This window comes from Lissotriton vulgaris, chromosome 9 (genome assembly GCF_964263255.1).
Source record: "Lissotriton vulgaris chromosome 9, aLisVul1.2, whole genome shotgun sequence".
Classification (NCBI taxonomy): Eukaryota; Metazoa; Chordata; class Amphibia; order Caudata; family Salamandridae; genus Lissotriton; species Lissotriton vulgaris.
In genome coordinates this window covers 1,128,608,369-1,128,635,749 of record NC_141697.1, presented here as the reverse complement: position 1 = coordinate 1,128,635,749, position 27,381 = coordinate 1,128,608,369, and the positions used below count along the sequence as shown (strand labels likewise).

The following is a 27,381-nucleotide window of genomic DNA, read 5'->3' as shown; positions in this document are numbered from 1 at the left end:
ATACCCTTTGAATATGAGTGGTTTGCTTACAGTCTGCAGGAATTATGTGTCAGGGGAGGAGCAAATTATGCGTGCCCCTTCCTGCAGAAAAACAATCCTGCATGAAGCACAGCACCCTTGCACCATGGAGCTAGGTAGCCCATTGTGCACCAGCACATGGGAAAGGACAGGAATGAGGCGTATTCCATTAAATGCAGCACATTCCTGCCATTTCCCTGTCAGGACTGCACCAAGGTGACCTGCTGTGCTACACTGCATCACAAAGCTCATAAATGTATTAGATTGCAAATTAGGACCAAATTTAAAGTCTGCAGAAAATACACGTTCTTATGCGAGGATCTTGAAGACTCCAAAGGACTGGAAGGCTACAACAGATTAGTTGCACAATAAAGCTGCATGTTAGTGTAAATTAGATCACACTTTTCATTAACCACGCTGTCTGATGAACTCTGATAGACCCTATCCGCAGCCAAGAAAGAAGCAAAATGCCATCCAGTGAATCGGAAAAAAGCAGGCTGCATCCTTATCTTAGTGCAGGAGGCTGGTCTGAAGCAGTTGCTATAGATACATTCTCCTTCAGTGCTCTCACAAACATGTCATACTGGCAACAACATTTGCAATTAGGCTGATAAGAAGAGACAGTCTCTTTAAGGCTCACAGGCACTGCATTCCTAGCTGATGCACAACACACAGAGTATTGTGCTCCTATCAAAGTAAATGGACCAATTTACATTCCTTGACATTGGATAGGACGCCTGGTCCTGGGCGGGACATTTCCACAGATGCTGGATGCCAAAAGGAAGCAAATAGCCGAGCTCCACGCGCAGTTATTGATGCTAAACTAAGGGCAGATCTCTTTGCAGATTCAATCATTACCGTCCTGCCCTTGAACTAACCAAGAACCCTCAAGGCTGGAAGAAGGCTGGAGTCGCCGATTGCCTTTCACTGCAAACATTTGCTTCCGCCTTGCTTGCCAATTTTCTGAAAATGAATTTTTCTGCCCTTACCAAGGACCTTCCTCTGATAAAAAGATCTCGGAGCCCAGATCCTGAACTCAAATACAAAGGGAAAATGATCAATGAAACTGACCTGGAGCCCTACTTCCTGCAAGCTTTCAGAGGTATGTCTCTGTGCAGGCGTCCATGCTCATGTGTCTTTTTTCTGTGCTCTTACCAGCATTGACAGTATCTTAGCTTTTGCTGACACGCATATTTGTTTAGTTGTGCGAGCAAAACGTCTATTTATTTTAATTGATCATCTGTTTCAAGTGTTTTCAAAGCACAGGCCTCGCCAAGGGGGCTCTTTTCAGAAGATTCTTATTTAATTATTCAGAAGTTTACATGCTACATGTTAAATGAAGAGCACTGTATCATAAAAATGTGCAAGTGGGGCAGGGAGATTAAAAAACAAAATACAACAAAGTAAGTGTTAACATTGGAGGTCACATTTTAACATTTAGATCTGTAGTTTCAATATTCATGTTTCTTGGACCTTATGCTGGACACCTATAGAGGTATATCTAGTCTTGAGTGTCACCCAGGATGAAGCAGCATTATTTAATGCATTTGGGGTATACCATATGTCAAGATTGCTCGAGAGATCATGGGCGGGCAAGCCCTGACTACTAAATCTCTGCTCTAGACCGAAGAACACGTAAATTAATATTTTGAAATATAATTGTAAAGTATTTTTCGATGCTATAATCCCTTTTTCAAGTCTAGAAATCCATAGGAAGGGTGTGACATGTTTACTTTTACTCGCTTCTGCAGTCAAGGACTTTATTTTCATGTTTGCCATTCTTTACATTAATCTACACATGAGCGTGTAAACACCATGCCTTCTGTAAAGGTTGAACATGCTGTTACAGATAATGTGTACATCAATGTAGAAATTGGCACAGTACAGGGAACTGTTTTGATTGCTGCAGATTAGAATAACAGTTGTGTCTCATCAGCATAGGAGTGTAATCCTGTGTTCAGCTCCTCAGACAATCAGGCAAAGGATCCAGTCACAGAAAGTTTTATTGTTTGATTAATTAAAATCATTACAAACCCCCCCAATGTCCTTAAAACGTATTAAAAAAAAGGATACTTTTTAACATTGGCAAGAGAGACAAGCAGTGAGCCTTTTAGCATCCGACATTTAGACACAAAGGGCCCGATTGACAAAGGAAACTTACACTTTTGTGTAAGTTCACTACTTTTCAAAGGTAAATTTAGACCAAAAGTTTAACTTTACTGCTTTTCGGTAGTCGCACTGATAAACTTAGACCAAAGGTCTAACTTTACTACGTTTCAGTATTCACAAAGGTAAACTTAGACCAAAAGTCAAACTTTACTAGTAGTAACTTACCTTTGTGAATACCGAAAAGTAGTAAAGTTAGACTCTTGGTCTAAGTTTACCTTTGTGAATACCAAAGAGTAGTAAACTTACACAAAAGTGTAAGTTTATCTTTGTGAATTGGGCCCAAAATTAGGTGCATTGTATTTTCCCTGACAGGCATGTGAAGGAAGGTTGGAGCCACCCTGTGGCCTGTGCAAAACTTTTACTGTTTCCAAACGTCTTTCTGGTCCTATAATCACTTGTGTTGAATGCAGCAGACTTGCAGCAGACTGCTTTACCAAAAGTGAGCCTTTTCCATTAGCTCCCTCTATCAACAGCTGTCTCTGGCATCTAACAGGGCTCTCTTCCTCCCCTTTCCAGGCATGAAATACCACTGTCTGTGGCCTAGTGGAGTGACTGTACATGTCAAGATGTTTGTTCAATTGGGTATTTTCTACACTCCAAGTAAATGTTTAAGAAATTGAGTCTCTTAACTTGAGTGACATCGTGAAGAGCATCTGGGATCTAAAGTAGTCTTCCTGAGGAGTGATGAGATCCAAGCATGGGTCTGACAGAGTAGCATAAGGTTTTGTTTGGGACTGTTTATTTATTTATTTTTATTTATTTTTGTAATTTGTTAAGCGCGGCGAATACCCGTGGGCGTCTCGGCGCTAAGTGATTCCATTAATTCCCTCTTCGCTCATAGAAACTGTCTTAGACTACTGATCAAATAGCCAGGTTTTTAGTAATTTACGGAACTGCATAAGTGAAGGAGACGTCTTGATACAGAGTGGCAAGGTATTCCATAGCTTTGATGCCGCAACCAGAAAGCGACGATCTCCCCAAGAAACTGTCTTGGATCGAGGGACCACTAGATGGTTCAGCGTGGGTGATCGAAGCAGTCTGGTTGGTTTATAATGAGGAAAAGCCTGTGTATTAGTATTTCAGTGGGTGAGACAGGGATCATCTCTGCATTGAGTTAGGTTCACACCATTTATGACATTTACTATTTGTGTTTGTGTGAATAGTGTTTTGTTAAGCGCTTGAGGAACCCTTTAATTCCTGCATCTTTCCAGTTCTTTTCTGGCCTGTCCTAATCCATAAAGATAATCATTGCCAGAGGTTCCCTTGCTTAAAAATGTTTTTTTGTTACAAACAATTACCCTTGAATAATTTAAGGGGGTTTCTTCTGGACCGGGAGAAAAACGGATTCTGTTCCAAATTTAAGGAGATGATGGGCCCGATTCACAGAAATAACTTAAGACAAAATCCTAAACTTACTACTTTTGGTATTCATAGAAGTTACGATTTTGTCTTAAGTTTGTCTTAAAACAGACTTAAGACAGACTTAAGTTAGGATTTTGTCTTAAGTCTGTCTTAAGTCTGTCTTAAGACAAACTTAAGACAACATCGTAACTTCTGTGAATACCAAAGTAGTAAGTTTAGGATTTTGTCTTAAGTTAGTTCTGTGAATCGGGCCCTGCGTTTCTCGTGATAAGTCAATTTACAATTTTTTCAGTGCTGGGCACATCTGAAGGTGGGTGATACTCCCTCCACAGGTAAATAATTTCTCCTTGGTTAAGTTGAATTACGTTTGCCTTATGTAACTGATACCAGTGTTGAGAAGCACAGTTATCCTTGCTCTTCCTTCTCCAGATAGGCTTCTCCATCATGTAAAAACTGTGGACTGTGAAGACATTTCTTCAAGGGCCTGAATGAATTATTAGTGGCAGCATGGTTGCCTGGTCAATCCACAGAAATTGGTTTCTCGGAGTACTGAGTTTACAAAGCCACCTCCTGAACAGTCTTAACTTGGACTATAGTTGTTCGTTATAACGTCTCCACATTAGTAATGGTCGCAGCTGAGCTCCAGTTGACATCATTTTCTTTTGGCAAACCTTACCTTTAAAAAAACTTATGTTAAGGTTGTGCAAACAGGACCCTATGGGTACTCTTGAAGTCTCTCATTCTGGATACATGAAACGATACATTTTGCTTTTGATCTTAAACTGATTAAATTTACATCAATTTTCTGTAATCTCAGATAGATGTATCAAACATATGGCATAAAATGTGAGAGTGATGGCCCTTGGGGATGCTCCATTATAAGTGTTTTTGTTATAGTTCGACTTGCCATTTCCTATTTTCACCAGGTATGAGTAATCAGAATAAAAGTGAGGGTCACTTTTAGAAATGCATGTCTTATCTATAAATGCAAAACAATGTAGCCCATGCACAGGATTCAACAGGTATTACCAATAAATTTAAATGCTACAAAGTCCACTCATAATTCTTTAGGTTGGCTAATCTCTGGCCTGAAAACAGGTAACACAGGTCTGACGTCCTGCTGTCCATACAATGGCTTAATGTGACACACTATGGTTTTGTTAAACATCACAGGCAGATTTACAAGGACTGGTGCATCCTTGCACATTAGCAGGGATGTGCCAGTAAAGATGTAACACGTAGAAATACCCTTGCGCCACCACGGATGCAGCGCATTTACAATGCGGCACTTCATGGCGCAAGGATGGTCAGATGCGTGTCGCATCTAATGTCGTAAGGGCAGTTCATTGCTGGAGTCATGTCACAAGCGCAACGCAACTCCAGCAATGCTCAGGGGTTCCCTATACCTATCGTGCTGCCTCACTCCTTACGCCTGCTACAAACAGGCATAAGGTTTTGACGCAGCAGGGACATAAAAGTGACTCCTTGAAATTTTGTAGATTTCACTCTGTCACTTTTACGGGGCTTCGCTGCGACGGAACACCCACCATGCATACATTATACCTGACAAAGGTATAATGTAGCGCAGGGATTTAAAACGTGATGCATCTCACTAGATGCGTCACGTTGTAAATATGTTGCATAGTGAAGCATTGCTTACGCCGCTGCTGCGTCACAAAAGTGACTCAACTGCGGCGTAAAAGTCTCGCAAGGTGCTTGTAAATCTGCCCCCACTTGCTTAGCATTCAAGTGGCAAAGCTAACCTTCGTAATGCCACTGGACAGAAACACCAGCCCCTAACTTCTGACTTCCCTCATGGAATGAGAGAGGTGATTTTCGCATCTACTACTAATACTATGGTATGAGTTGCATTTGAAGTTCAAATTTCTCTGTCTCTGACAATCAACAGGCACAGTACACAGCTGTTAGCATAGTGTGGGTCCCCCATATTTGCAGGCGAGGGCAAAACGAGCCCGGAGAACTCATCAATTGCACTGCAGGATCAAAAACATTTAATTCCCAAACATGTTGTGAAATTCGTGCTTATGTAAGAATTCCAAAGCGGTCTGTTTCTTATGACGTTGTAGTAAGTATACTTAAATTAATTATTAAATATAGACTGGAGTTTAGCATTAGTACTTACATGTAGAGTTCTACACATTTCTTAATCAGAATGAATATCCCAGCACTGTAGGAGGTGGGGGCGAAATGTTGGTGCAAATTGTGAAACGGGTAGACTCTGACTTTTTTCGAGCATCAACTGAGCCAATGACGGACAAAAAATGCCTAATACCGGAGAGCGAGAAAAAAAGGAAAATTCCATCAATCTTGCCCTTCATAAAAAAAAGGACGACTGGGAATTGGAGTGATTTTGCTGCAAGGGGTTTGCCATTTTTTTGACCCATGGCATGCAGGGGTTAATAAATACGCAGAATAGTCGAGAAAGAAAGAGTGGAGGAGCCTTGCGTATATACTCCGTGCTCCATGTAAATATATATTTTTTTATTTACAATAAAAAATTACAGAAATCAAAAAAAAATAAAAAAATAAAAATAATAAAAAAATACGCAGAATTGAGGAATCGTACCGAGATTCGTATCCGCATATTACAGAATATGAAAAATTCTCCCAGCCCTACTCTGTAGAAGCGACGAAATAGCTAGAATCAGAACGGCTAGAAATACCGGCTGCATTAAATATACAATATTCTTCAGCTTCTGCAGTCTTCAGGGAAGGAGGGACCTCTCCCTCCCCATTAGTCATTTGCAAGACTATTAATGCATAATACAACTTTGTGAATGATTCTCCCTTTGAAGCTTTCATCTTAAGAAAAGCTTCAGCGCTTTGTATTCCCAGCAGGAGAGTTTACACTTAGAACCTGGAATTAATCACCACCGAGAAGGCTTGAGGGAGGTCTGAAATAGGCGACAATTATATCTTTTCCGCATCTTCTGACTTCCCACCGGGAGTCTGCTCTTTTAGAGTTATCTCACTTCACCAGGTCGTGTTCAGGACATGGCGGGGGAAAGATAAACACGTGTTAGTGTTGAAATTTTAAAATAGATGCCCTCACTTCATCAGATGCACCGACTTCATTTGAACGGATTTATAACACTCTGAACGCAACACCCCAGTTTATATTCCTAAATAATTTACACATACACGGTTCTAAGAAAAGATCCATCAGTCGAATCTTAAATGAGTAGAGGGGGAGGGGGCGGGGGGCCTACCGTTCTGGTGTGCATCCCACGGTGAAATAGCAGGCAAATGCCTTGAACACATCTATTTTTTTTGATTTTGCATTTCTTGGTTTTGTTAATAATTCATACAGCAGAGATTACATTTTAGAATAACAAAGGCACCATTAGTTTCATAAACGCAATCTGTTTTCTCCTTAAAATATGTTCTTCCTAAAACAATCCCAAAATAGAAATTGATTATCAACATTTCAAACCCTACTCCAATCATTCCATAGATTTATTAATAATATTCACCATTATTGACTTTGCATATTTTGTACCTGTTCTTGGAATTTGCGATGGGTGTTATATATAGTTTTGTCGTAACGTTCCTCAGGGGCGTAGCTAGCAAATGGTGAAGCAGGTGCAGTGGTACCGGTGTGTGAGGGGTCAAATTCACCCCAATTTGTGGTGTTTGTTTTTTACTGCCAACTAAGGGGATCAGAGAGCCACTTCTCTTAAATCTCAAGGCTGTTGTCAGATTTTACCAGGGCTTTAGGACCCAGCAGAACGGATGGGGAGATTGGGCATTGGGGGAGCAGCCCTGGCAGACCCGAGAAAGAAAGGGCAGAGCAGACTAACAAACAGCGTTGTGTGTGTATGTGTGGGCTTGCACGTGAAACTAAATGTGCTGTATACACCACATCTTTCCTTCTTCATGCTTTTGCATCCTTTGCATCAACATATGTCAACGTAGTATGTGTGAAGGTTCCACCAGTGTCTGTTGAAACCCTCAGATGTGGTTGGTCTAAGATACATAACATATACTTAATTTGAAACCCATTTATACAGTAGTGACACCTATAATTCAATGGTTTGGGCCATCTAAATCTTCACTTTAAGGGAATCGTCTAATCTAATATAGGGATATAGAAGACATCCTGATAGATACATCTTAGATGGTAAAGTTCATCTGAAGTAAGAAAGGAGGCATCTCACTGAAGCAACCAAAGGGTAGTGCTGCTGAATGCATTCAGTAGCCTAGGCTAGTCATCATGGGTACACTCATTTGTGTGGCAGTTTCGTGGGGCAGAGATACCCTCACAATGTAGTGGCTCTTGGACCATTATCTTAAAGTCTGTTCCTAGAGCAATTAGAATGTGCTGTCCTCTAGTCTGCAGACGACATCCTTATCACTCCTTTGTTCTGGTTTTTTCACAGGTAGTCCCTCTACCTAGTCCGTCTTCTCATCTGCAAGACAGTAGCTTATCTGTCATTGGAAAAGTTTTAAAATGTGTCACAGGTAGTCAGCAGTCCTTTGCTCCATGTCCGCCCTGGCCTATGGTTAAAAACGCTACATCATATACTTAACTTAGTGGTTATAACTGGCCAACATGTTTCACTGTCGTAGTGGTAGGAGCAACTTCTTCAGGGCCTGAGGACCAATTGAGACTTTTTGTCTCCCTTCTCTTGTCTTCGGTTTGATCTATGGAGATAACACAGTGTAAACTGGTCAGGGCCCGTGATAGTGTTTTCTGTTAATTTAGTTTCATTGTAAACCAATAGGGTAGGTCTGGTGTTCTGAAAAATGGATAGGGTATCAGGTGTCCTAAAAGATGCAAAGAGTTGTATTAGCTGTTGAGCAACGCATAGTTCCATCTATGTGTGACTTCTGGGAGCATGTGATTGATACCATTTTTATGGAGTTTAGAGGATGCAAAGTTTATATAGAGGAAGGGTGTAACAAAGTGGGTTACTGGTTGTGGGGGCTGAAACCCTACTCAAACACCAATCGCAATCCTTTTCAGGGTGAAGTCAGAAGCAAACTCCAAATTCACCTTTGCTCAACCCTGTGGTAGCTTGGCACAGAGCAGTCAGGCTTAACTTAGAAACAATGTGTAAAGTATTTATGCATCCATTCAAACAGTAATAAAGTGAAACAACATTAAAAAAATCCCACACCAATTTAGAGAAATAAAATAATACGTAATCAATAATTTAAGACCAAAACAACGAAAATCCAATCTGTAGAACTAAAGATATGCAATTTTAAAGATGTAAGAGAAAATAGTGCCAACTGTATCTATCTGGTCGTGCTAAACCGGGACAAAATCACAAGTTCAGGCTACCAAGATGGAGTGTGGGCCGCCTACAGGGACGCAGTTAGGCCCATTGAACAAAGTACCATCAATCCTGGCTGCAGAACGTTGCAAGATCCCACAACGAGGATGCAAGACTCTGCATTGTTGTTGAGGTTGCAATCGACGAAGGGCTTGCAATGTGAAGCCCTGTGTAGAAGATGTGTCACGCAGCAGCTGGTTCTAAAGAAGATGCAGAGCCTGCGATGCGGAGTCATATGTCGTCACTGAGGCTGCCTTTTGGGATGCCTCGCACAGCAGCAGTTCCGAGGAAGCTGTGATGCGATGTCCTGCATTGGGCAGCGGTCCATATACGAAGTTTTGTGAGACGAGGCATCATGCTGCATCAATTATGCTGGAACCACAGATGTGGTGGCAGAGTATCTTCAGGCCCACTTCTAAGAGTTCAGGACTGGGGTGGCACCCCTTGGGAGAGCAGCAGTCCTGGTGCTGAGTACAAGGTTGTTAGAGCCTGTTCTGTGCCTGAGACTCGCATCAGGAGTGTCAAGCAACTAGCCCTAGGAGTCACTCTGGTGGTCCTGGGTTCAAGATGCAGGTCCAGTCCTTCTCACTCAGGCGGGAGGGCAGCAGAGCAGCAGAGTGGCAGTCCTTCTTGCAGCAAAGCAGCACAGCACTCCCTGTTCAGAGTCTTCCACAGGTCCAGATTTGTACTGAAGAGTTGGGTATGAGGGTCCATTATTCATGCGTGGTGCCCACTTTCAAGTTGGAGAAGGTTCTGGAGGTTTCCACCCCCCCCCCCCCCTCCCCCACCCCCCCAAGGTGTCAGGCAGCCCCTATCTCCCTGTCCTTGCCACATCTTGTCTAAGGACACAAAAGACTAATGACAAACACTTTGTGAATGTGTGTAGGCAGGGTCTTTGTCGGGTGAAAGTGTGGTAGGTGACATGAGAAGTGTGGCTCAATGGTTAGAGCGGCAGACCCTGATGCAGAAGTCTGGCCCGGGACCAGGGTTCAATTCCCTACAACACTGGGATGCCTGGCTTCACCTTGGGAGTGCCCAGGAGGGGCATCTCACATGGAGAGCCAGGAAGGGTTCCACAGCGTTATACAGCGCCGGGACGCCCCGGTGATGGGCAGCTGTGCGCTTTACAAGTATACTACATTTACATTTACATGACGGTCTGGGCTTAGCAAAAGGTTTATTTTGTCAGGTTAAAATGGCAGTTTAAAACTGCACACACAGGCTGCAATGGCTGGCCTGAGATATGTTTTACTGGGGTACTTAAGTGGGTGGCACAATCAGTTCTCCAGGCCCACTAGTAGCATTTAATTTACAGGTCCTTGGTACATGAGGGACTACTCTACTAGGGACTTACAAGTAAATAAATGAGTAATTTCGGTATATGCCAATTCTACCCTGTTTTCAAAGAGAAAGCCCAAGCACTTTAGCAATGGTTAGTAAAGTGCACTGAGTCATAGAGCCAACAAAAATAGATTCAGAAAACAGGAGAATAAAGGCAAAAAGTTTGGGGATGATCCTGTAAAAAAGGGCAAAGTCCAATATTGGGCGACTGGATAGCATGGATAGTTATCAATGTGATTTATTTTTACCTGTATCCAATCCTGGAGATTGTATAAACATGCCTTGTTGAGTCCTCCATGTTGTAGTATTTCACATTGTGTGTATTTCTCCAAGGTAGTGTGTGGAAGACTGTGTTCTCCCTAGTTCCCATGGCTACAACCTGTGGCTAAGTACGCTTCTATGGGTAGACAAGCTTGCTTAACCATGGAAGTATACCCAACCCTGCTTTGTTATGATTACCTACTGTAAAAGGAAAAAGCAACATTGTCTGACATACCCTGATTTTTTGGAATGCTTAATTTGAGTGTGGAAGTTCCGCTGTTCAATTCAATTCAATTAATCTTTATTCGGATTCAAAAAATGTATCAATAAAAGCACAGGTCAGATAGATCAAATGTTAAAATACTTTAAAATATATGAGAACACGGAAATATAAAGAACAACAATATCATTAAAGAAAATATACATAAAAGGCTTGCTGGTACAAAATATCACAACAATATAACTATAAGGTGCAAACTAATACATCTGTTCATTGTAAAAAAGAATGACATATAAAGTGCACACATAAATGATTTTTACAACTAACTTTAAGCCATAATTGGGGAAGCACTTTGAAACTCAGCCATCAATAATCACCCATGGAAATACGTGCACTTACTGCCGCTTTAAAAAAAGAACCTACTCGAATTACCAGAGTATCTTCTTCTAATTTAAGAATTTCTATATAAGCTGTTTTATGGTCAATAGTGGCAGTTTTCTTAAGAAAAAGGGATCAGAAACATTTTCGTGTACGTTTGATAAAAACTACAAAAGAATAAAAAGTGTAGCATGGTTTGTTTGGTATTGTTATCACTTGGGCACAACATTTGATCAAGCTTGGTATTATACCCTAAGGAAAAGCAGAGCATATATTTCACGATACCCGCTCTTAGACGGAACAGTAATCCTCTTTCCCAGCAGCCAATATTCTTCAGAAGATAACAAGATGGCAGATTGGATGGCAACAGTTGTATATACTCTATGGACATGTACCTTGCTACTGATGATTTCAGCAGCTCTTCATCAGATCTTGCCCTGCTATACTTTTCATACAACAGCCCCTGAAGCGATTTTTTGCTTACACCGCCCATATCTCTTGGGTTTGAAAAGATGTGTTTGAGATTTAGACTAGTCAGGCTTTCCCGTACAGCAATATGCCACGGTATATCCATCCCCTTTTTGCAATTGAGGCAATCGGAAATTATATTTCTTGTAAGTGTTGCCGCTGGGTTCTACCAAACTTTAAGCCAAAATATGGCTGGCCAGGCCCTGATAAAATCCTCAATGTATGTCAGATTTAACTGCCTGTGACAGATGTACTTTGATGCAGTAATCGGGGCGCCCAGCAGTTTCCTGCAAAATCTATTTTCCTCGCCTTGAATGCCCCTACAGCCCGAAACCCCCCAATCTTCTGACCCATAGGTTGCAGCTGGGAAACATTGTAATTTAAACATTTTAATAATGGGTAGTACCACCTCAACTTTTTTAGGTTGGGGTAGTGACAATACGGAATTAATTGCTTTTGCAAATGTACTCCTCCTGTGTGCCACATGAGTAGTCCAAGAACCATTAGCTGCAAATACCAACCCCAAATATGGAAAAGTGCAAATGCGTTGTAAACGTTCATTACCTATGGCAATTGATTTGATAAGGTGCTTTTTTGGAACACATACCATTAAAAAAGATTTGTTAAAATTAGTGCGAAGGTCTAGAGCAGCCATAAAATCAACAAAGCCCTGTGTTAAAGTGCGCAGTGCGTTTGGTGTGCGGCCCATTAGGCCCGCATTGTCTGCATATAATAAGGCAGGAAGGATGATGCCATTGTTAGTAGGAACATCATTAGTAAGGTTGGCCAGGGAATCTTGCCGATCGTTAATATATAAAATGATTAAAAGTGGGGCCAATACGCACCCCTGCCTGACCCCTCTGCCAATAGTAATATCCTGTGACACCTCCTCGCCTTTACCAATCCGCACCCGGGCCTTTAAGTCCCTATGTAGGTACACTAAAAAATGAACTAAAACTTCGTCCAACTCATATTTTAAAAGAATAGACCAAAGATGTGACCTGGTAAAAAAATCAAAGGCTGAGGTGAGATCCATGAACGCCAAATAAATAGGGGATTTTCGTGCTACGGTATATTTGCCAATGATTAAGTTAAGGTTTAGGCAATGTTCAACAGAGCCTATTTTACTTCTAAATCCTAGCTGGCAAGAATTTAAAATATGTTCATCCTCAGCCCAGGTCCTGATCTTATTAAACAGGAATCTCCCAAGAATTTTAAATGCATTATCGATCAGGGAGATCGGTCTATAGCAGCTACGGTTGGAACGATCAACTTTTTAAAAAAATAGGGACAATAATGCTAGTAGACCATGTGCAAGGAATTGAAGCAACAGTCAGATTATTAAAAACATTAAGTAGGAGGGGTGCCCAGAAATAGGGTTTGTGTTTGATACGATCTATCGGTAGCCCGTCGGGACCAGGGGCTTTATTGCCCAAACTTTGGTGTATGGCATCCTCTACTTCTAATACAGTTATCTCGATCCTAGAGGGTCTTTTGGGGTTATACGAGTCCTCATTCCTTGTTGTAGCTTGGTAGATCTTAGAGAAGTGGGATACCCATGCTTTGCTAGAAATTGTACAGCTTATAGATGTTAATATGAGGCCCGCAGATCTCATATCCTTCACTGCCAGCCAAAAACCATTCCCATTGTTAAGTTTGGCGGCACACACAAGGTTATCCCATCTCTCTTTTGAAACAACGTCTTTCCGTTGTTTCGTAATAAGCTTATATTGATGTCTCAGGGATTTTACAAGTGTCAGATCCCTTGGTTCCATCACAAGAACCTTACGAAGGTCTCTATTGGCTCTAGAACAAGCACTATTAAACCAGCGTGTGCCCCGATTAGGCTGTTATTGATCTTGATAACATTTGTTTAATACCCCCACACAGTTGGACAAAGGCATCGACTACCACAGGATTATGGTCGTCTGGTGACAGACAACTGTTGATGAGTGTTAAGTGAGTTTTTATCATTCTGGAAAATAGATTGTTATTATCAACACCTCGTCAGGCCACTCTTAAGTGATCGGTTGTGGGCACTAAGTTACTGGCCCCACATTCTTTCCCAAATTTTGGCCTAGGAGCGGCTCTTAATGTGGCGATAGGATTATGGTCGCCCAAAAACTTTCGTATAACCTTGGCCCTTAACAGGCAATCTTCCAGTGGGGCAGATATAAACACATAATCAATATCAGAGGCGCAGCCTCGCTCTCTATTGGTTGGTACAGCATGACTATCTTTATAGTGCACCACCGTAGTTTCCATTACATTTATTAAATTGTAATTGGACAGGTGAACCAACAATTCTGCCCCCCTATTACACAGGCGTTTGTCTGTCGATGATTCTTTATCTGATTCTAACATATTATTGTTTGAAATCTTAACGTTAAAATCACCACCTAAACAAATACCAGCTAGCTTGTCAGACAACTTTTGCCTTTGTAAATTCGAGATAAAATTAAACAAATTAGTAAAGTTTGCATTTGGAACGGTATGAAAGTCATTATTATAGAAATTAATGAAGCAAATGGATACACTCCTAGTATAAATTAGCACCTGAAAATCAGTTGTTAAGACCTTGGCACTGCCACCTGATGGAATTTTAATCCAAATGGCAAGGTCGCCTGACGGGCGGGCCATCTTGGGGATAGGGGCAGTTATATTAAAGCATTCAAACCCTTCTTGATGTCATTCTCGTGTTGCCCAAGTTTCTTGCAACATAAGGATGTCATATTTTTGGGCTATTGTTATGCATTCATCCAATTTGATGCCAAGCCTGCAATGTTCCATCTCAGAATATTTAGATTAAGATCATTCTCAACATTTTCAACAATGGGTTGGTAAACTAGACCTGGGCATGCGGGCATGGCTGGAGGGGAAAAAGTGGTGTCAGATAAAAGTAAAGGCTCCAGTCAATCCTGATTATCAAGGCCGGACAGGGTAGACGGAGTGGTGTGGCTCACTGGTTAGAGGCGGCAGACCTGGGAGCAGAGGACGGCCCGGGACCAGGGTTCAATTCCCAACACGGCAGGGTCGTGGACCAGGGTCAGCGGACTCGATAATTCTCACCTCGGTGCCTACTCTAACCAGGGATCACACTCGGCAACTCTGGGCATTAGCTTGCCTCATCTCCACAACGGCCCCCCACATACGCCGGGGATGCCTGGTTTCAGCTTGGAGATACCCAGTAGGGACCATCTCACAGGGAAAGCCAGGACGGGTTCCCCAGCGGTCTACTGCGTAGAGATACTCCTCCAGGAGTTGATTCTAGCACATTACAAACACACAATTAATTAGAAAACCTGTTATGCGCGGTCATTTGAGGTGCCTCATGGATTGCCATATCTGACACAGGCTTATAGAAATAACCCAGTGGGAGAGACCAAATAAAAGTAGGATTCGCTATATTAGGCTCCTCCATGGGTGATAATATTTTTTTTACTAAAGCTGGTTTTCTGAAATTAATAACTATGCAGTCACCCCTGATGTTCTTTTGAGAAGTACCTACCCACCCTACCCTCCGCACCATGATTATATCGTTAATATTTGCTGCCTGCAGCCCTTTATGTTTCCCAAACCAGTCAGCGCATTTGTTGCACAACTGCGCCCAAGATTCTATTTGGTTGTTTCTGGGTGGGGGTACTCCTGCTAAAACCAATACATATGGACAAGCTGCCAGGGGGGGGGGGCTGAGGCCTTCCCAGCTGCCCTCTATCATTTCCCTACTCGAACGGTTAGGGACTCCGCTGCTTTGTGTGTTAGGAGTACTGTGTGAGCTACTCCCCAACCCCCCCAAATGTACTTGCACTACAGTATTCCCTGTGGAATTACTTGGAGCTAAAGGCCCACATGACGAAATAGCAGGTGTGCAATTCATTTGCCCAGTGCTGGGTTGAATACCATGGGCAGCAATAGATTTAGGTAAAAAACATTCCTTAACCTTATGACTTGTTTCACAGGCTTCTGAAGATACATTAGCTGTTAATACTGATGCCTGTGGATGCTGACTAATAGTAGATGTCCCAACAAGATTAGAATTCATCCCATTTTGTGAGCTAACTTGAGAAATGGTTGTCTGAGAGTTTAACTTATTTGCCAATGTTTCCAAATAATCTTAGCGTCGCCAGAGTGCAGAGAAGTTCTTATCCACAATGTCTTTACACGAGGCGGTTGTTTCCTCTTTGAGGCTGTCAGTTTAGTTAACTTCCTTTTCCGTTTTGCCCCAGTCGATGTTTCTGTTGGTAAGATGACCCCATCCAAGGTGCCGTTACAAGGTACCGCCAATACATCCTCATTATTGTGATCGCTATGGTCACTAGATCTATCTAGTGACTGAATACAAGGCATTGCAATCTGTGTATTGGGTGCTATAGTGTGACCAACAGTGTCATCTGAGTAGGTGTGGGCGGAAAATCCGTTCCGCTCGCGGATTTTGCGGATTTTCGGGAAATTCGCAATCCGCGAGATTCGCGAATCTCCCGCAAAATCCGCAAATCCGCGAGCAGCGGATTTTGCTCGCACTGTTCGCGTGAGTTCGCGTGAGTTCGCGCCCCGCGAATAAGTGCAAAATTGCAGAAATACGATTTTAGCAAAACTGAAAGTAACTACTTACCAGGTTCAAAAGTTCAGGCTCATCATTAGCAGCCATTTCCTGTAGTGCTTCCTGAGGGGCCCCTCCAGAGTTCAGTTGCCAGTTGAAACTATTATGTGACCCTGCTCTGAACCTCAGAATAGTTACACATATGCCACAAAGGTCCTGAATTACAGCTAAGGGAGACAAGCAGGAGCCAGGCTGGAAGTTAAAATCCATTAATCAGCCCCTAATTCATTATTGTCAGTTGGGGCAGGGCAGGTGTTGTAACTAATTTTGCAACAATGAAAGCACTTAGCAAGTGCAAAAGATCACTAATCAGGGCGCACTAAGGAAGCAGGTGCCAGCTAAAAAAATATTCTGTGACACATTAATCAGCCCCAAATTAATTCAGGTCACTTGAGGCAGGGAAGGTGTGCTTTGCTTTGCCGAAAATAATGTACACTGGACAACCAGAGGGTGTGGTGATGAAACAGAGGGTGGCATGGGTGGGCCAGAGGGTGGCATGAGTAGTCAGAGAGTGGCAGTGGTGACAGAGAGTGGCAGTGATGAAGAAGAGTGTCCTAAACAGGCTGGACACGTAGAAACAACAAGTTCGCAAAACTTGCGACCCGACAGGTAAGTTCGCAAATTGCGAAATTGTAAAAACCCTCGCGAACTGGCAGAAACACGGGCGAACACAAAAAAAAAAAAATCCGCAAATTCGCGGGAATTCGCGGATTTTGCGGATTGCGAATCCGCAAATCCGCAAAATTCGCGAACGCGAGATCCGCAAAATTCGCCCATGCTTACATCTGAGGCTTCCTTGGTAATTAGGCTGCATTGTGGAGCCACCAGTCCCAATGACATACACCTCTTGGTTAATTCTATTTCGTTAGCAACTATTTTAACTGCTTTCTCCAACAGGCTGTCGATACTTGTCATAGTCCTTGGGTTTGAACATGCTACACCGTTAAATTTCCCCATATCTATGTATGTGGCAATACCTTTAATTCCAAACAGACGCAGTAGGTTTTGGCTCACCTTAGTCTATTTAGAATCACAGTTGGACGAGGGGTGGCTCAGCCCGGCCTCTTCTGGGCTCTGACGGGCGCAGACGGGCCTGCCCTTTGCCCGGGCACGGCCCGGCCATGCCCTCGTGCGTCCCACGCTGCGGGAGCCCTGGCCCCCTTTTCAGCACCTTCTGGTGCTCAGTGATGCGATGCGCTGTGTGCCCGCCACAAGGGATGGTGGGAAGTGAAGTTCCCTCGAGGTGGCAGGCAATGGCAGCAAAGGGGTGTCTACACGGCCCCAACAGCAGCATCCCAGCGGCAAAGGCAGCAAATGCTATTTCGGTAATAAATACGGGGCGGGAGCCCTGGCCTCCTTTTCAGCACTTCCTGGCACTCAGTGATGCGTGCGAGGTGTGCGTGCCTCAAGGGATGGTGGGAGGTGAAGTTCCCTCGAGGTGGGAGGCAATGGCAGCAAACGGGCGTCTACACGGCCCCAATGGGGCTTTGCGGGGGGTGGCCGACCGGAGGGAGGCTCGCCCCCCCGGGGAATTTGGGGCCCCGGGAGGAAGGGTGGGGGGAAGAATTTAGAAGGGGACAGGAAGAGGCTTTGGGCTGGTTGGGCTAGTTAGTGGGATTTGGGCTATGTTTGGGCTGGGGCCGATAAGAACGGCCATTTTGGGTCACTGTGCACCATTTGTGGGACAGTGACCCAGCAGTCAGGGGGTAGTTTTGAGCATTGTCCCGCCCGCCCTCCCTTTAGGCTAAGATGTGGTGGGGAGTAGAGGGGCTTTTGCCCGGGGTCATGGCCAACGGGGTTGGGGGAAAGGAGTTTTTGGGGGAAGCAGGTGCTTTCTGGGCTAGGAATGGCTGGATGTGTTGTCGCTGGGAGCAGGTGCGGAAAAGTTAATGAAGGAGGACGCTTTTTCCCTAGTTAAACGGGGGGTAGGATAGGAGGAATGAGTTTTACTGGCTGAGGGGGAGGGAGTGGACATAAGACAGATGTTTAAACAGTTTAGGCAGGCGTTTTGGGTAATTGATAATGATGTTTATGTTGTTGGCGGGGAACTGTTTAGGGGTGGGGGTGGGGGGTTTGGTCAGGTATATATATAGTTAGTTAGGACTAGTTTTGTACGGCAAAGGCCAAGGACGTGGATATTTTCAGGATGCACCTGTTTCCCAATAAAAGCGGCCTTTATCACACCTTACATCTGTCTCCGGTCGGTTCTTCCCCTCCCCGTCTCCCGATGGGCCCCAACAGCAGCGTCCCAGCGTCAAAGGCAGCAAACGCTTGGCTGGTTATTAATACGGGCTCCGCTGTGTTGAGCATTCAGTGAAGGGCTGTCTACTTTTGACGGCCAGAGAAGGTGATAGGACGGAGAGACTGGGGCATATGCACTATACCCATCTATCCACCAAAACTGAATCTCGGGCTCCATGTTAGGTGTGGGTTATATGGGTATGGGTATTGGAGAATATGTGCTTTTTATTTATTAGTACACATTGATGGCCAAATGCTTATTTCAAAGGAAAATACTGTGTGTTTCAGACCTGCATATTATTAGAATGGACCCATGTATGGCAATTATGGTGTGCCCATCTTGTTGAAGAGGGCAAACCTCAGACGTCATCTTAGGTGAGAGGCATATAGATATGGTGCCATGGAAAACTTCCTAATATATTAACGTGTGTACCCTCATCAAACTGACAAAACAAATTGAACTTGCCTACAGCTGCATACAGACACAAAAACCAGTTGCAACACCATTTTTGTAATATACAGACTCTAATGTCACTAAGATTAGAGCTGCTCACCAATTGCAGTGTGAGGTGTGGAATTAAATCCGTATTAGCCTTGTCCTTCTGTTGCCAAGAAAGTACTATTTAAGGCATACTCTGGAAGAAAACGGAGCCTGATGTGTCCATATACTGCACCTAGCCTTAAAAACCAGGTTGCATTTTCAGCTTGAAGTCAATAATGAATAATGACACTATAATGACACTACAGTTAACCATCCATTGGCAATCCACACTCTGTGACTACAGCAACTAGTAGCCTGTGCTCTACATAATTTCCTGTCGGTTAATTCCACACTTGAAAATACACTGCTGCGTCACCTAAAAAAACACCTAGACAAGTCAGGCATCATAGCACAGTATAACAGAGCATCTACTATGATACATGAGGTTGGCTTCTAAATCTCTATTTTTCAATTAGACTTTCCCCTTTGACTAAACATACAGAGGGCCCCAACTGCTAAATTGTAGGCATCAGAATTACATGAATGCGGATGTGGTTTCAGATTAAGTATATATAAATTGGATGAAGGGTGCCTCTTTCTTTTCTTCGGGGGATCAAACACAAAGTGATGGATGAAAATCTTGAATTAATCTCAGCCATTGGCAATTGCTCAGGCCACATCCTAATTCATTTTGTTTTGCCCACCATGCCACCTCAGTATGGACCCACCCAACGGCTATCATTTCATTTCAAAACCTTTTTCGACAATTAAGTCATAAAAGTGTTGCATAAAACATACATCATTGCAGAATAAAATAACATAACAAAATGAATTTATATAAATATTTAGGACATGATTAAACTCAATAGGACTAATGCCAAATATACTAATCACTTAAAATACCAATTAAAATCATTTTTTTTTAAATTTCAGATTACAATATATACAGTCTAATTATTATTGCTCGAAACTCAGTTGAACATAATAAGGTGTACCCTCCTTGTTTTTACTTGCTTTCGGAAGGACTAAATAAATCAATTCTCATTTTGCTGCTGTAGCTGTTTCGATCGAATCACCCAAGCCCATCTTAAATATTTTGCCATGGCTATAGCAATTGGGGTACTCGTATCTGTACGTAGGATTCTCAATGCCTCTTCATGTCTGTGGGTGCCAATTAGTTGGCAGATAGGTTTCACCCACTTTGTCCGAGGTGCTACATATAAGGGACAAAAAAATAAAAGATGACTTATAGATTCTTGTTGGTCCCTGCACCTAGGGCATTTGTCATCAGTTACTCCCACCCATTTAGCTGTAAAAAACCTTGTTGGAAGGGCGCCAACCCTAAGTTGGAAATAGAGCTTACGGTCATACGGTTTCTCTATGGCATCCCAATACGATTCCTGCTTTGGTTGTGCCTTAAATTCAAGGAATCGACCTGTGAGGTGAGAGGAAAGGCCTTTTGTACATGCTGTTAAATTAACCATCTCCCAGTATTTGGCCTTCATGATTTTTTTAGATGGAAATACCACATTTGAGGGATCATCCCACAATTCAACCATCCCCAATCTTACTAATAGGGATCTAATTGCCTTCAACCAGTATATTTTATGGAAGGAATCCTTTTCGATAATTTCCTTTAGCCCACAGGCATAATGCTGAAGTTCCTCGGTGGTCCATATTCTACGCCAATACAATAATGGTCGTAGAGTAGCTAGATCTTGAACAGCTTTCCTACCCAGGTCCCACAGCAATGGTGTCAAGGGGGTACTTTGCGGGACACTAGTAGCTTTTCTCAAAAACTCGTTTTTCGCTAATGTCAAGCATTTAAGATTTTTAAACCCCCAAAGTTCAGACACATAAAGGGCCGAACTTAACACCTTCATCCCATAAATATCAAGAAGTGGGCTGATTGGTTTCGTCGATGAGGCTTTAAACCTTTTCAGAAGAAGACCTGCCTGTTGCTGATGTTTTAACGTAGCAAGATCTAATTGGCTGTTCCAGCGCATGTCCCTCTGCAGGGTGCCCCCCAGATAGGTAAAGACATCCACCTGCTCCAACGGGGAGTTATTCATGTATATGCTCCCTTAAAACGGTTTGAAAGACTTGGAAGGTTTATGTTCAGTAAGAACCATAAACTTTGTTTTGGCGGTATTTATTTCTAGTCCGCGCAATAGGCAGAAATCCTCGAAGCGCCAAAGGGCCTGTTGGAGATCACTTGGTGTTTTTGAGATTATCAAGGTATCGTCCGCAAACATGAGGATTGGGACTCGATTGCCAGCCATCCCAGGGGCATCAGTGGGGGCCAAGGAATGGTAGTCAGCCACCCCGTTCACGAAGAGCGAGAACAGGGTAGGCGCCATAACGCAACCCTGCTGCACTCCCCACTCAACGGGGAAGGTTTCCATAACCTCTCCCTGTCGTCCCCACCGAACCTGAGCAAAATTGTCCTCATACAAGCGGACAATCAAACTCAATAACTCAGGGGGCATTCCCAGCTCATCCAGGACTCGCCATAGTTTGCTGCGCGGCACCAGACCAAAAGCCGCCCTCAAGTCGACGAATACAGCATACAATGTCCCTTTCTCCAAAACCACAGACTGCCAATAGAGAATGATAAACCGAAAAACTTGATCTATCGTGCTGGTCTTGGGACGAAAACCGCCCTGGAGAGGACTCAAGATGTTCCATTCTTCCATCCAGATCTGTATTTTCCCCAAAACCAGGTGACCCATAATTTTGTCCCCCTTTTTACATACAGGCACAATTTCTGCTCCTTTCCAGGAGTGGGGGACAGCCATCCCTTGGGCTATGGCATTTGCTAAATAAGCAATGTACAATCGCCATATTTTCTTATCATTTAAGAATAGGTCGGCAGGGACGCAATCCATACCTTGGGCACGTCCCTCAATTACTGAGTCTAGCGCCCTGTCGGCATCCCCTAAGCTGAAGGCGGCATCTTTGTAAAATGTGGGGACAAAAGTGCCCTCACTTTCGCCGTCTTCTCCTTTAGCGTACTGTGGCTTAAAATAATCAATCCATGAGCTTTGAGCAACGTTATTCTGTGGACAATCGGGGCACCCACCCCTATCCCAATTAAAAATATCCCAGAATGATTTTGGGTTTTTAGACGCACACGCCACCTTAAGATCCTGCCACTTACACTCTTCCCATGCTTTTTTTGCATAAAACTGTTTGTGCCTGTAGTTACCTCGGGCCACTTTTACTTTGCTGGGGTCCTTAGATTTTAGTTCTAGGCCCAGCTCAGCCAGGGCTTGCCTACAGGTATCATTATACGTGCTCTCCGGTTTGCTCCTTGGTTCTCTCCTAACTGAGCTTAGTTACAGAAGTAAGTTTTAAGTTTAGCGAAAAGGTTAGCATGGGCTACCATAAAGGGAGTATACATTGACACATAAGTTACACCTGTCCCCATAGTTGCTAGTACCTCATCTACATTGGATTTGATGGTAATTAGGGTATCGGGGTGCTCAGCAACTTTTCACAACTTAAGGTGGCGCTCATCATTTATTATAACAGTTTCTGGGGCTGTGAGGCCCTGGGTCGCTCCAGCCATTTCTTCTAGGCCCAGTCTAAACAGTGCAGTCAGGGGTTATGATCCCTCTCGATGCGAGGTTTTACCTCCATATCCACCAGAGAGTGCCACAACTTTAGATGGACAAGTAAATAATCTATATTACTTGCCCTAATGCCATTATCATAAGTTTTATTACCCATCCTGTCTGACGGTTAACATTAAACATATTATTTTATTTATTGGTATTTATTTAGAATTAATTGTTAATAATTATTAATTGGTAATTAATTAAAATATAATTGGTAATTAATTTTAAATGATTAATTGATAAATATGTCAATTTTAGTAATTTATTTTCCGTAGCGGTTTGTGGGTTTATAGGGGAATAGGGTGGGAAGTAATTTAATTATAATTATTAAATATGTTATTTTATTTATTGGTATGTATTTAAAATTAATTGTCAATTAATTATTACTTTGTAAATAATTAAAATATAATTGGTATTTAATTTTAATTGATTAATTGATAAATATGTTAATATTAGTAATTTATTTTCTGTAGCGGGTTGTGGGTTCATAGGGGAATAGGGTAGGAAGTAATTTAATTATAATTATTAAATATGTTATTTTATTTATTGGTATGTATTTAAAATTAATTGTCAATTAATTATTACTTTGTAAATAATTAAAATATAATTGGTATTTAATTTTAATTGATTAATTGAAAAATATGTTAATTTTAGTAATTTACTTTCTGTAGTGGGTTGTAGGTTTATAGGGGAATAGGATGGGAAGTAATTTAATTATAATTAATTAAATATGTCATTTTACTTATTGTTATTTATTTAGAATTAATTGTTAATTAATTATTAATTGGTAATTAATTAAAATATAATTTGTAATTTTTTTGTAATTGAATAATTGATAAATGTTACTTTTATTACATTATTTTCTGTAGTAGGTTGTGTGTTTATAGGGGAATGGCTTGGGAAGTAATTTAATTGTAAGTAATTACATTTTTTAAATATTTTTTTGTGTCTAATTTTTTATTTATTTTTATATTGTAAATTAATTTATTGGTAAGTGGTAAATAATTAGTATTAGTAGGTAATTTTTATTATTAGTTCATTTTTATTTGTACTTTTAATTGATTAATTAATATATTTTATAAAATTGTAAAATATTTTAATCATTTTGTAATTGGTATTAATATTTATGTTGTTTATATTTATATATGAAGTATTTACTTTCCCTACTATTGCACTCACTGGAGTGGGAATAGTAATTTGTACCCCTACGCTATCCAACGCTTTCCCTACTGTTGCACTCACTGGAGTGGGAATAGTAATTTTTACCCCTACGCTATCCAACGCTTTCCCTACTGTTGCACTCTCTGGAGTTGGAATAGTAATTTTTACCCCTACGCTATCCAAGCTTTCCCTACTGTTGCACTCTTTGGAGTAGGAATAGTAATTTTTACCCCTTCGCTATCCAACGCTTTCCCTACTGTTGCACCCACTGGAGTGGGAATAGTAATTTTTACCCCTATGCTATCCAACGCTTTCCCTACTGTTGCACTCTCTGGAGTTGGAATAATAACTTTTACCCCTACGCTATCCAACGCTTTTCCTACTGTTGCACTCACTGGAGCAGGAATAGTAATTTTTATCTCTACGCTATCCAACGCTTTCCTTACTGTTGCACTCTCTGGAGTATGAATAGTAATTTGTATCCCTACGCTATCCAACGCTTTCCATACTGTTGCACTCACTGGAGTGGGAATAGTAATTTTTATCCCTACGCTATCCAACGCTTTCCCTACTGTTGTATTCTCTGGAGTAGGAATAGTAATTTTTATCCCTACGCTATCCAACGCTTTCCCTACTGTTGCACTCACTGAAGTGGGAATAGTAATTTTTACTCCTACGCTATCCAACACTTTCCCTACTGTTGCACTCTCTGGAGAGGGAATAGTTATTTTTACCCCTACGCTATCCAACGCTTTCACTACTGTTGCGCTCTCTGGAGTGGGAATAGTAATTTTTACCCCTACGCTATCCAACGCTTTCCCTACTGTTGCTCTCTCTGGAGTGGTAATAGAAATGCTTACCCTCTCACTATCCAACGCTTGCCCTACTGTTGCACTCTCTGGAGTTGGAATAGTAATTTTTACCCCTACGCTATCCAAAGCTTTCTCTACTGTTGCACTCACTGGAGTGGGAATAGTAATTTTTACCCCTGCGCTATCCAACGCTTTCCCTACTGTTGCGCTCACTAGAGTGGGAATAGTAATTCTTAACCTTACGCTATCCAACGCTGTCCCTACTGTTGCGCTCTCTGGAGTGGGAATAGTAATTTTTACCCCTACGCTATCCAACGCTTTTCCTACTGTTGCACTCACTGGAGCGGGAATAGTAATTTTTATCTCTACGCTATCCAACGCTTTCCCTACTGTTGCACTCTCTGGAGTATGAATAGTAATTTGTATCCCTACGCTATCCAACGCTTTCCCTACTGTTGCACTCACTGTAGTGGGAATAGTAATTTTTATCCCTACGCTATCCAACGCTTTCCCTACTGTTGTATTCTCTGGAGTAGGAATAGTAATTTTTATCCCTACGCTATCCAACGCTTTCCCTACTGTTGCACTCACTGAAGTGGGAATAGTAACTTTTACTCCTACGCTATCCAACACTTTCCCTACTGTTGCTCTCTCTGGAGAGGGAATAGTTATTTTTACCCCTACGCTATCCAACGCTTTCACTACTGTTGCGCTCTCTGGAGTGGGAATAGTAATTTTTACCCCTACGCTATCCAACGCTTTCCCTACTGTTGCTCTCTCTGGAGTGGTAATAGAAATTTTTACCCTCTCACTATCCAACGCTTGCCCTACTGTTGCACTCTCTGGAGTTGGAATAGTAATTTTTACCCCTACGCTATCCAAAGCTTTCCCTACTGTTGCACTCACTGGAGTGGGAATAGTAATTTTTACCCCTGCGCTATCCAACGCTTTCCCTACTGTTGCGCTCACTAGAGTGGGAATAGTAATTTTTAACCTTACGCTATCCAACGCTTTCCCTACTGTTGCGCTCTCTAGAGTGGGAATAGTAATTTTTACCCCTACGCTATCCAACGCTTTCCCTACTGTTGCACTCTCTGGAGTGTGAATAGTAAATTTAACCCTCTCGCTACCCGACGGAAAAAATATTGTATATGTTTTGTTAAATATATATATATATATATATATATATATATATATATATATATATATATACATATATGTTTATATATATATATATATCCCATTGAAGGGAAATCATCGAGGGCGGCAAAACAACTACAGTGCCCAGGATGCTTAACGACACGCCCATTAGAGGACTGGACAATGAACAGAAGCACCGATATGGCCCTGTAAGTTGCAGCGCTGCCTGCTCAGATGCGCCGAGCTCCTCCTCTGAAGAAGACCGTAGCACGGTCGAAATGCATTAGAAAACGACGGAGCCTTCAAATAAATGCCGCAAAGAAACGCGATGTGTGTGCGACTCAATTCTTTCCTTTGGAAAGGTGCTTAGAAGATTATAACGGCTTGGTCTGGCGTGGAACACCGCACCGCCTCAGAAGAGCGCAGTACCTGCCTGAAATTGACCGTCTAAGTTTCCCGCCGCAAGGCTACAGGTCAGCGGCAGCCACCATGGACTGGACCATGGTATAGGTCCCAGCAGTGTCGAAAAAGGACTGTTGGGGAATCGCGCCAGCACAAGAACTTGGCACAATTCATCTCCCATTGAAGGGAAATCATCGAGGGCGGCAAAACAACTACAGTGACCAGGATGCTCGATGTTAAAGACACGCCCATTAGAGGACTGGACAATGAACTGAAGCACCGATATGGCCCTGTAAGTTGCAGCGCTGCCTGCTCAGATGCGCCGAGCTCCTCCTCTGAAGAAGACCGTAGCACGGTCTAAATGCATTAGGAAACGACGGAGCCTTCAAAAAAATGCTGCAAAGAAACGCGATGTGTGTGCGACTCAATTCTTTCCTTTGGAAAGGTGCTTAGAATATATATATATATATATATATATATATATATATATATATATATATATATATATATATATATATATTTTAAAATATATATATTTTTTAAAGTTACATTAATTATTTATTAATTTTATGTTTATTTAAGTATTTTAAGTATGTTTAAATTAATTATATTTATTATTATATTAGATTTAAATTACTTTTAAGATATTTTAAAAATTCGATATTTTGACTGTCTATATTTTTTCCTATTGATATTTTGGAGTCGATATTTTTGTACTTACCTGTTTGCAGATAGGAAGTCGATATTCTGGCATTGTATATTTTTACCTCGATATTTTGGCAAGTCGATATTTTGACTGTCAATATTCTGTCAGTGATCCCATTTTACCAGTTTTTGCTTTTCTTGCTACTGCTTGCATTTGTGCCCCCGTACGTTTCCTTTTCGATGTCAACCCCTGCTGTACTGTTCCGGTTTTGGCATTACAGGATGATCGAGTCTTAATATTAGGTAAAGCAAACGCCTTGCGACAGTATTGAGGTTGCTCATATCCTTTAAGATATTAGGGCTTGTATCCGGGAGTACCAGAGGCCCAGCTGGCTGTAATGTCTGGCTTCTCTCATCCCACCCCTACGCTATCCAACGCTTTCCCTACTGTTGCACTCTCTGGAGTTGGAATAGTAATTTTTACCCCTACGCTATCCAACGCTTTCCCTACTGTTGCACTCTCTGGAGTGTGAATAGTAAATTTAACCCTCTCGCTACCCGACGGAAAAAATATTGTATATGTTTTGTTAAATATATATATATAAATATGTATATATATATATATATATATATATATATATATATATATATATATATATATATATATATATATATATATATATATATATATATATATATATATATATATATATATATATATATATATATATATATATATAAAAGCAAAGTCCTGCAAGGTGG

At 41.9% G+C, this 27,381-nt stretch overlaps 1 protein-coding gene across 2 annotated transcripts in view; it reads left to right on the top strand.

The window, feature by feature from the left end:
* Positions 1-667: 667 nt before the first annotated feature.
* CACNA1D (calcium voltage-gated channel subunit alpha1 D) overlaps positions 668-27,381 on the top strand; it is a 1,282,477-nt gene continuing 1,255,763 nt past the window's right edge. For both annotated transcript variants that reach the window (XM_086939145.1, XM_086939146.1), the window contains exon 1: positions 668-1,120. In XM_086939145.1, coding sequence (XP_086795271.1) covers positions 988-1,120 — 133 coding nt within the window. In that variant the 5' untranslated portion in view covers positions 668-987. The remainder of the gene's footprint in view (positions 1,121-27,381) is intronic.